A 12,127-nucleotide genomic window follows, 5' to 3' on the forward strand; every position below is an offset into this window, starting at 1 on the left:
GTACAACAATATACAGAGAAGAGCTACAACCAATAACACATACGTTTAAACGCGAGCGCTCCTGGATCCAGGCCTCAGTCAGTCTTGGAAAGATGACCTCAGAGAAATATGGACTGAAGCTTGGATCAGGAGACCTCTCTTTTATACAATGTGTCCAAATACAGTACAATGAGAAATGTAAGCTCTTCTTTCATAGGTCAGAGGGCAAGTTATTTACAGAACATGAGGGGTCATAGGTTGGTTTGAACCAGTGGGCGATGCTTGGTCCAGGGTGCACTAGCAGGTGTTCGCCTCTGGATTCCCGACGAATATCCTGAGTACAGTAACATAGCAATTTGCGAATATTACAATTCTGCGTATATCTACATGCAGAAACATGTGATATACTGCAAATAGCCACCGGAATGTAGTTCTCACGATACTGCACATCTGGATACCAAACCCTAAGTCCTAACATTGCTCCATCCCCTCACACCATGTAAACCTGAATAGCTAGGTTGTTTTACCTTTTAAGTGTATGCAAGTCGCTGACAAAGTGTATACAGACTGTGTGTAAATTATGCACTATATGAATATAAGTATCGAATATGTCTTTGTGGCCTTTCTGTGCGAATGCGTATGCTACCGTATATACTCTTGTCATGCGTTAAAACCTGTGTACGTAACTTGCGAGTATGAGTTGCCACGACGGTAATGCGCACGCACAGAGGCCAATCAGTTTGGTGTTTACATGTTGTGTGAGTGTAATATTGTTGACTTTGACACTGGTGATCCACCGCAGCAGGAAATACTGCCTTCCCTCCTCTGGTCCCGCTCTCCGGGAAGCCCCACCCTCGTAATGGCGTGCAGTCCCTATAATTTTATACTGGCTTATTATGTATATAAACATAACAGAACGTTAACGGATAGTGCTGGGCACCCTGTGGAGTACATAACTCCTCTTAGCCAGTGTAGTCTGCGGCTGCCCGCCGCAGCTCATGGCTTGTGACCGCCGCGTAACATGCCGCCAAACCGCACTGGGGACCTGTTCACCGGGACCCGGTGATAACACCACACCTGCGTCTCTTCGGCATCTGTTAGAGGGTGGCGGCTAGCTGCTGGTGTGGGCACACATAATGACGCTGAGTGATCAGGAGCTCAGTGTCCTGTCAGCTGTGTTCTGTGTCCTGTCAGGATTATGGACCATTAACCCTCAGGAGGTTGGTTCGGTCCCCCCTGTAAGTCCCACGAAGCAGGTAGACTGGTTGCCAACCAGAGCTACCTGAAAATAATAAACTTAAATAAATTTTAAGGAAACTCTCTGGAGCTCCAGAGAGATGCACCCGACTCCGTGGGCACATTTTTCTAAACTGAGTCTGGTAGGCGGGGCATAGAGGGGAGAAGCCAGCACACACATACACACACTAAAGGTTTTTAAAGTGCTGGGCTCCAGTGGCCCCGATCTATACCCCACGGTACTAAAGTACAGTTCCCCAGTATCCACTAGGATGTTAGAGAAAATAAAAAGTGGTGAGACTTTAATATATTTTATTAAATATCTGACTAAATATGACTGCACCATAGTGGTGTGCACACCATCTGCGCAGACCTGGAGTCTAGAGCCTAAACTCAGAGTGTACCCCAGGACTTCTGGGTCAGGTCACACAGATAAAGGTACAATATATTTATTACAGATTTACTTAATACGAGTTCTCTACATCAGCAATAAGATGAACATATTTGAAATGAAAACCAGATCAGCAGGTCCTAATAACCAGCAGCAGCAGCTTACCATTAGACTCCCCAGAACTCTCCTGCACGGTCTGTGATTAATGACTGGATGCAGTATAAATGTGCAGGATCACAGGCTGCAAGTCCACAATTGTAGAATAAACCAGGCAGAGCCAACAAGTCTGCAATCCCAGGAAAAGCCTGTACTCCAATAGCCACAATAGTCCCAGGCACACAGTCCTCAGCACACTGGCAGAGGCCGAGACTCCAGGACCAGTCGCTTTCAGAGGGAAACACACACCTGCAGCTCTTACATCCCATTTATAAAGGTTCCGATCCCCACCTCTATAGTCCCTCCTGCAAAGGGTGGTCTCAGGAAATGGTGTCTCCTGATTGGTGGAGATCAATGAGGGGCTGTATAAGAAATGAGTCATGATGAGACCCCACCTGCTGTTTTCATACCCCAGTGCCTGACTCAGCCATAGGGGAGAACAATGGGATATTGGTGATGGTGGGTGATAGCCAGTCACTACCTGTTTTGAACCCTTATAGTCACTTGTGACATCAGAGGGTCTCCAGCTTCCTGTCCCCAGTGTCCTTACAGGATGTGACTGGCTCAGAATAAAACATCTCACCTGTCCCTGTGCAAGAACGATAGCTGGCTGCTCAATTCTATACTAAAACATTGTCCAAACGGGCCGGGGCAGTCCATTCTGTCATACCATGCAGAGCCATGTACTTACAGCATGCACTGGAGTAACCTTCTACTGTACCTACTGCCCTCCCTTATACCAGCTGTGGCTACACCACTCATACCACACTCACAGCAGGGTCTCTCTCATATAGGGTCACACTCACAGCAGGGCCTCACATGCATAGGGTCACACTCACAGCAGGGCCTCACATGCATAGGGTCACACTCACAGCAGGGTCTCACATGCATAGGGTCACACTCACAGCAGGGCCTCACATGCATAGGGTCACACTCACAGCAGGGCCTCACATGCATAGGGTCACACTCACAGCAGGGTCTCACATGCATAGGGTCACACTCACAGCAGGGCCTCACATGCATAGGGTCACACTCACAGCAGGGTCTTCACATGCATAGGGTCACACAGCAGGGTCTCACATGCATAGGTTCACACTCACAGCAGGGTCTCATGTATAGGGTCACACTCACAGCAGGGTCTCACATGCATAGGGTTACACTCACAGCAGGGTCTCATGCATAGGGTTACACTCACAGCAGGGTCTCACATGCATAGGGTCACACTCACAGCAGGGTCTCACATGCATAGGGTCACACTCACAGCAGGGCCTCACATGCATAGGGTCACACGCACAGCAGGGCCTCACATGCATAGGGTCACACTCACAGCAGGGTCTTCACATGCATAGGGTCACACTCACAGCAGGGTCTTCACATGCATAGGTTCACACTCACAGCAGGGTCTCATGTATAGGGTCACACTCACAGCAGGGTCTCACATACATAGGGTTACACTCACAGCAGGGTCTCATGCATAGGGTCACACTCACAGCAGGGTCTCACATGCATAGGGTCACACTCACAGCAGAGTCTCACATGCATAGGGTCACACTCACAACAGAGTCTCACATGCATAGGGTCACACTCACAGCAGGGCCTCACATGCATAGGGTCACACTCACAGCAGGGTCTTCACATGCATAGGTTCACACTCACAGCAGGGTCTCATGTATAGGGTCACACTCACAGCAGGGTCTCACATACATAGGGTTACACTCACAGCAGGGTCTCATGCATAGGGTCACACTCACAGCAGGGTCTCACATGCATAGGGTCACACTCACAGCAGAGTCTCACATGCATAGGGTCACACTCACAGCAGAGTCTCACATGCATAGGGTCACACTCACAGCAGGGCCTCACATGCATAGGGTCACACGCACAGCAGGGCCTCACATGCATAGGGTCACACTCACAGCAGGGTCTTCACATGCATAGGGTCACACTCACAGCAGGGTCTTCACATGCATAGGTTCACACTCACAGCAGGGTCTCATGTATAGGGTCACACTCACAGCAGGGTCTCACATACATAGGGTTACTCACAGCAGGGTCTCATGCATAGGGTCACACTCACAGCAGGGTCTCACATGCATAGGGTCACACTCACAGCAGGGCCTCACATGCATAGGTTCACACTCACAGCAGGGTCTTCACATGCATAGGTTCACACTCACAGCAGGGTCTCATGTATAGGGTCACACTCACAGCAGGGTCTCACATACATAGGGTTACACTCACAGCAGGGTCTCATGCATAGGGTCACACTCACAGCAGGGTCTCACATGCATAGGGTCACACTCACAGCAGAGTCTCACATGCATAGGGTCACACTCACAGCAGAGTCTCACATGCATAGGGTCACACTCACAGCAGAGTCTCACATGCATAGGGTCACACTCACAGCAGGGCCTCACATGCATAGGGTCACACTCACAGCAGGGTCTCACATGCATAGGTTCACACTCACAGCAGGGTCTCATGTATAGGGTCACACTCACAGCAGGGTCTCACATACATAGGGTTACACTCACAGCAGGGTCTCATGCAGAGGGTCACACTCACAGCAGGGTCTCACATGCATAGGGTCACACTCACAGCAGAATCTCACATGCATAGGGTCACATTCACAGCAGGGTCACACATGCATAGGGTCACACTCACAGCAGGGTCTCGCATGCATAGGGTCACACTCAGCAGGGTCTCACATGCATAGGGTCACACTCACAGCAGGGCCTCACATGCATAGGGTCACACTCACAGCAGGGTCTCACATGGATAGGGTCAGATTCACAGCAGGGTCTCACATGCATAGGGTCACACTCACAGCAGTCTCACATGCACAGGGTCACACTCACAGCAGTCTCACATGCATAGGGTCACACTCACAGCAGGGTCTCACATGCATAGGTTCAATGCAGAGTCTCTCACATGCATAGGGTCACACAGCAGGGTCTCACATGCATAGGGTCACACTCACAGCAGGGTCTCACATGGATAGGGTCAGATTCACAGCAGGGTCACACTCACAGCAGTCTCACATGCATAGGGTTACACCCACAGCAGTCTCTCACATGCATAGGGTCACACTCACAGCAGGGTCTCACATGCATAGGTTCAATGCAGAGTCTCTCACATGCATAGGGTCACACAGCAGGGTCTCATATGCATAGGGTCACACTCACAGCAGAGTCTCTCTTACATAGGGTCACTCAAAGCAGGGTCTCACATGTATAGGGTCACACCCACAGCAGGTTCTTACATGCATAGGGTCACATTCACAGCAGGGTCTTCACATGCATTGGGTCACACTCACAGCAGGGTTTCACATGCATAGGGTCACATTCACAGCAGGGTCTCACATGCATAGGGTTACACCCACAGCAGAGTCTCTCACATGCATAGGGTCACACAGCAGGGCCTCACATGCATAGGGTCACACTCACAGCAGGGTCTCACATGCATAGGGTCACACTCACAGCAGGGTTTCACATGCATAGGGTCACATTCACATCAGGGTCTCACTTGCATAGGGTCACATTCACAGCAAGGTCTCACATGCATAGGGTCACACTCACAGCAGAGTCTCTCACATGCATAGGGTCACACTCACAGCAGGGTCTCACATGCATAGGGTCACACTCACAGCAGAGTCTCTCACCTGCATAGGGTCACACTCACAACAGTCTCACATGCATAGGGTCACACACACAGCAGGCTCTCACATGCATAGGGTCACACCCACAGCAGTGTCTCTCACACATGGGGTCACACTCACAGCAGAGCCTCACATGCATAGGGTCACACTCACAGCAGGGTCTCACATGCATAGGGTCAGATTCACAGCAGGGTCTCACATGCATAGGGTCACACTCACAGCAGTCTCACATGCATAGGGTTACACCCACAGCAGAGTCTCTCACATGCATAGGGTCACACTCAGAGCAGGGCCTCACATGCAGAGGGTCACACTCACAGCAGGGTCTCACATGCATAGGGTCACACAGCAGGGTCTCATATGCATAGGGTCACACTCACAGCAGAGTCTCTCTTACATAGGGTCACACTCACAGCAGGGTCTTCACATGCATAGGGTCACATTCACAGCAGGGTCTCTCACATGCATAGGGTCACACTGACAGCAGGGTCTCACATGCATAGGGTTACACCCACAGCAGAGTCTCTCACATGCATAGGGTCACACTCACAGCAGAGTCTCTCACATGCATAGGGTCACACAGCAGGGCCTCACATGCATAGGGTCACACTCACAGCAGGGCCTCACTTGCATAGGGTCACATTCACAGCAGAGTCTCACATGCATAGGGTCACACAGCAGAGTCTCTCACATGCATAGGGTCACACTCACAGCAGGAACACACTCACAGCAGGGTCTCACGTGCATAGGGTCACACTCACAGCAGAGTCTCTCACCTGCATAGGGTCAGACTCACAACAGTCTCACATGCATAGGGTCACACTCACAGCATGTTCTCACATGCATAGGGTCACACTCACAGCAGGAACACACTCACAGCAGGGTGTCACATGCATAGGGCCACACTCACAGCAGAGTCTCTCGCCTGCATAGGGTCACACTCACAACAGTCTCACCTGCATAGGGTCACACTCACAACAGTCTCACATGCATAGGGTCACACTCACAGCAGACTCTCGCATGCATAGGGTCATACTCACAGCAGGCTCTCACACATGCATAGGGTCACACTCACAGCAGTCTCTCACATGCATAGGGTCACACTCACAGCAGTCTCACATGCATAGGGTCACACACACAGCAGTCTCTCACATGCATAGGGTCACACAGCAGGCTCTCACATGCATAGGGTCACACTCACAGCAGGCTCTCACATGTATAGGGTCACAGATACAGATCCGCACAGAGATTATAATGACATGGTCACACACATACACAATACAGTGCCCCCTCCCTCTTACCTTATACTACAGGCAGCATATTGGCTACTCTGTGGCTGCTCCTCCCACTTCCATCTACCATAGTGTATACAGAGGCCAGAGCTGTACCATGTGCTGCGTAGCCCCACCCTCACACCAGACCCCTCCCTCTCCATCTGACTGTATGGCAGCCCAGCCGGTGTTGCTAGTAATCGAAACGTGAGGGTTTGGCTGATCCTGTCCCCCTGAAGCCACCACTGGAAACACATTTCATGTTAGGGGGCATTCACTACCCCCATAGCTGTGCCGCTGATCTGAATACACTCTGCACATTTATTTATGCCTGCTTTCATCATATATTCAAAGTAAGAACTATTACTATGCATGGTGGCATAGTGGATAGAACTGCTGCTTCACTGCACTGGACTTTCAGGTATGATCCTCACCAAGACCCTATTTGTGTGGAGTTTGTGTGTTCTCTTCATGCTTGTGTAGCTTGTCATTAGTTACTCTGGTTTCCTCCAACAAAGTTTATAAATAAAACAATGGTGTGTGTGATATGGGATTTGGGACCTCAATCAGCGTGGATCGCTATTGAGATTGAAATTTCAATTTTCTCAAAACTGCTACTGATAAAAACCACGTTAAAAGCCACCCTGAATGGCATTTGGCCTTCGCACAATGGGGGTAATTCCAAGTTGATCGCAGCAGTATTTTTGATAGCAATTGGGCAAAACCATGTGCACTGCAGGGGAGGCAAATATAACATGTGTAGAGAGAGTAAGATTTGGGTGGGTTATTTTGTTTCTGTGCAGGGTAAATACTGGCTGCTTTATTTTTACACTGCAAATTAGATTGCAGATTGAACACACCCCACCCAAATCTAACTCTCTCTGCACATGTTATATCTGCCTCCCCTGCAGTGCACATGGTTTTGCCCAATTGCTAACAAAAATCCTGCTGCGATCAACTTGGAATTACCCCCAATGTGTTTGCAACACATGTGCAGTCTGCTGATAAACGCCCGATTTGCGATTTTGCAGTTTAGCAATCCAACCCGAATAAGGCCCTCAGATTGCAAGCTTCAATGGGGGCACGGACCAATGCGAGTACTTACAGTATCAAGAAGGCTGCCTCACCATATACAAATATGCAAATTGCTTTTATTCTTATTGTGAAAAAGTTGCTAAATAAACAAATGTTATTAATTTTCTTGCATGTAAAATATTAATGCAACTTCGTTTCTTGTCTACCAAAGAAATTCAACTGTGACTATCTGATGTCTTAAAATAGCTGGTTCTCATCTATGTGACTTCTCATGTTTACGAAGAGATGATGTCTGTGTAAAACATTTCCCACACTCAGAGCATGGAAATGGCCTCTCACCTGTGTGACTACTCAGATGTTTAAAAAGATATGATTTCCGAGTAAAACATTTCCCACACTCAGAGCATGCAAATGGCCTCTCACCAGTGTGATTTCTCTCATGTATAACAAGAGATGATTTCTGTGTAAAACATTTCCCACACTCAGAGCATGGAAATGGCCTCTCACCTGTGTGATTTATCTGATGTGTAGCAAGATGTGATTTCTGTGTAAAACATTTCCCACACTCAGAGCATGTAAATGGCTTTTCACCTGTGTGATTTCTCTGATGTGTAACAAGAGATGATTTCTGTGTATAACATTTCCCACACTCAGTGCATGCAAATGACTTCTCACCTGTGTGACTTCTCTGATGAATAACAAGATATGATTTATGTATATAACATTTCCCACACTCAGAGCATGCAAAAGGCTTCTCACCTGTGTGAATTCTCTGATGTATAACAAGATGTGATTTATGTGTATAACATTTCCCACACTCAGAGCATGGAAATGACTTCTCACCTGTGTGACTTACCTGATGTATAACAAGATGTGATTTTTGTGTAAAACATCTCCCACACTCAGAGCATGGAAATGGTTTCTCACCTGTGTGACTTCTCTCATGTCTAACAAGATGTGATTTGCGTGTAAAACATTTCCCACACTCAGAACATGCAAATGGTTTTTCATCTGTGTGACACTGATGTGTAACAAGAGATGATTTCTGTGTAAAACATTTCCCACACTCAGAAGACATGACTGCATCAACGCTATGATCTGTACTATGTGAAACAATATGTGAGTCACTAGGAGAACACTCTTCAAGAATAGAGAGATCAGATGATATATCTGCACTGTGAAGTGCTGGATGTATATTCAGGGAAAGGTGGTTTTCTTCTGAAGACCCTCGTGCGATATCTTCTAATTTAAAACCTGGAGACCAAATGCAATGTCCCTCTGAGGTATTCTTTGTATTGTGCCCATCTGGTAGAAATAAAACAATTAGTCAAGTATCTTACAACATAGGCATCATTAATCAATATTTAATTTCACCCCCTATGCCCATAGGTTTGTGCTTGGTACAACCTCATGCGCAAAGGTTGGGTATCTGCACACTCAAGTCAATAATATAGATGTGAACAATTTATTTCAATACATCTGTTCATAAACCCCTTTGGCAATATTATAGTTGATAATTATCAAGGTAGGGGCTGCTGTCAACTACAGTATGTACGACCAATAACAGTTTTGGAAAAACGAGGAGAGAATCTGTATTGTTGACGCACAAAAAGAATGAAAAAATATTTTTAGTTAAAATATAACCTTTATTAGTTCATTAGTAATTAGTAAAAATAATGTGCTCATATGTCACACATTAATCCTAGACTACAGTGAAACATAAGAGTTAAAATCACGAACTTTACATAGATGTGGGTGAAAAAGAAAAAAAAGATACTGAATTAAAGATTTAAAATTGTGTCCACTTGTTGTTATTACTTATATGGTATGTTATATTATTTTTATATTAATCTCATCTATATGGTCATTGTATATATTCCACTAGACACTCTGGATGTAGTGAATATCAAAAATTATCCGGAATGGTCTCTCATATATATAATCTTGTCACCAATTAGCTACTCTCTAATAATCACCTCAAGGAATGCTCCTTATTATTTGGAGGCTAAGAGTGCAGATTGATGTCAATACAGATACTAATTCCAATTAGGAGATCTAACACAGTTGGAAGTACTGTTTCTGAGCGTCCTATGTATAGAGATCACTATCTAATCACACATTTAATTTTCTCTAACGTCCTAGTGGATGCTGGGGACTCCGTAAGGACCATGGGGAATAGACTGGCTCCGCAGGAGACATGGGCACTTTAAGAAAGAATTTAGATTCTGGTGTGCTCTGGCTCCTCCCTCTATGTCCCTCCTCCAGACCTCAGTTTGAGACTGTGCCCGGACGAGCTGGGTGCTGTTCAGTGAGCTCTCCTGAGCTTGCTGTGAGAAAGTATTTTGTTAGGTTTTTTATTTTCAGGGAGCTCTGTTGGCAACAGACTCCCTGCATCGAGGGACTGAGGGGAGAGAAGCAGCCCTACTCTCTGCAGATAGGTTCTGCTTCTTAGGCTACTGGACACCATTAGCTCCAGAGGGATCGTACGCAGGATCTCACCCTCGCCATCCGATCCCAGAGCCGCGCCGCCGTCCCCCTCGCAGAGCCGGAAGACAGAAGCCGGGTGAGTATGAGAAGCAAGAAGACTTCAAAATCGGCGGCAGAAGACTCCGTTCTTCACTGAGGTAACGCACAGCACTGCAGCTGTGCGCCATTGCTCCCACACACCTCACATACTCCTGTCACTGTAAGGGTGCAGGGCGCAGGGGGGGCGCCCTGGGCAGCATATGGACCTCTTTTGGCAAAAGTACACATATATACAGTTGGGCACTGTATATATGTATGAGCCTCCGCCAAGAAAATGCATATTTGAGCGGGACAGAAGCCCGCCGTTGAGGGGGCGGGGCTTCTCCCTCAGCACTCACCAGCGCCATTTTTTCTCCACAGCTCCGCTGAGAAGAAGCTCCCCAGGCTCTCCCCTGCAGATTAACGGTAGAAGAGGGTAAAAAGAGAGGGGGGGGGGCACATAAATTAGGCGCAAAAAACACAATATACAGCAGCTACTGGGTTAACATTAAGTTACTGTGTTATTCCTGGGTTATAGCGCTGGGGTGTGTGCTGGCATACTCTCTCTCTGTCTCTCCAAAGGGCCTTGTGGGGGAACGGTCTTCAAAAAGGGCATTCCCTGTGTGTGTGGTGTGTCGGTACGCTTGTGTCGACATGTCTGATGAGGAAGGCTATGTGGAAGCAGAGCGGGAGAAAATGAATGTGGTGTCTCCGCCGACACCTGATTGGATGGATATGTGGAAGGTTTTAAATGATAGTGTGAATTCCTTACATAAAAGGTTAGATAAAGCTGAAGCCTCAGGACAGTCAGGGTCCCTACCCATGCCTGATCCTATGTCGCAGAGGCCGTCAGGGTCTCAGAAGCACCCACTATCCCAAATTGTTGACACGGATACAGACATGGATTCTGACTCCAGTGTCGATTACGATGATGCAAAGTTACAGCCAAAATTGGCTAAATCCATCAGTTATATGATTATAGCAATTAAGGATGTGTTGCACATCACAGAGGAAACCCCAGTCCCTGACAGGAGGGTTCATATATATGGGGAAAAGAAGCCGCAGGTAACTTTTCCCCCCTCACACGAACTGAGGAAGCTGCCGATGCCAGGAGGCAGTGAAACGCGTCTTTGTATTTGTACCTGCCAGTGACAACCTACTTTACCACCTACGCCGAGCATCAGGAGGAATTTGGACGTATCTCCGGATAAGGCTCATCTTGAATGGTTAATTAGCACCAGAGCCGGGAGGACTACAAAAACGGAAACCTGAGGCGGAGTGGTAACTAAAACTTAACATGGCCATGTTTTATAAAAATCGTGACTATATCCATTAATCTCACTGCTTCAAGAGTTTTACATGATTAAATTGCTGCTAACCTGATCAGCGTCATTTAAAGTGAGAAAAAAAGCTGCTAAACACTATACGTATTATGTGTGATTGAAAGCAAGCCCTATTCTATATATATCATACATTATTTAGTGCTATAACATCTACCTCAAGATTAAAATCATCAAAGATAGGAAACAGCAGTAAACCAAGTGAAAATAATTAACCAGATAATGGACTCAGCTGTTGCAGCTTTGTAGCAATTAAGTGAAACACTGGGACTTATTGAAACTATTGTATCTTTTTTGCACTAAAGGGGGGTACACACGGAGAGATCCGTGCTTAAAATCTAAGCAATCTTGCTAGATTGCTTAGATTTTAAGCACGGATCTGCCGTGTGTATGCCCTCCAGCGATAGCGATGCGCGGCCCCGCACATCGCTATCGCCGATGCTAGATTGAGCCTGCATGCAGGCTCAATCTAGCGGGTCGCTCACTTCACCGTTGTGTGAAGTGAGCGGCCCCCCGTCGGCTTTCCCCCTCGCTCAGCACATCGCGCTGTGCTGAG

The 12,127-nt window shown here is 47.3% G+C and overlaps 1 protein-coding gene across 3 annotated transcripts in view; it reads right to left on the minus strand.

Moving 5' to 3' along the window:
• Nucleotides 1–7,822: 7,822 nt before the first annotated feature.
• Nucleotides 7,823–12,127, minus strand: part of LOC135054570 (oocyte zinc finger protein XlCOF7.1-like) — a 34,841-nt gene continuing 30,536 nt past the window's right edge. For all 3 annotated transcript variants that reach the window (XM_063957728.1, XM_063957729.1, XM_063957727.1), the window contains one exon: nt 7,823–9,031. In XM_063957728.1, the coding sequence (XP_063813798.1) occupies nt 7,980–9,031 (1,052 nt within the window). In that variant the 3' untranslated portion in view covers nt 7,823–7,979. The remainder of the gene's footprint in view (nt 9,032–12,127) is intronic.

This window comes from Pseudophryne corroboree, chromosome 3, assembly GCF_028390025.1.
Source record: "Pseudophryne corroboree isolate aPseCor3 chromosome 3, aPseCor3.hap2, whole genome shotgun sequence".
NCBI classification, from domain to species: Eukaryota; Metazoa; Chordata; class Amphibia; order Anura; family Myobatrachidae; genus Pseudophryne; species Pseudophryne corroboree.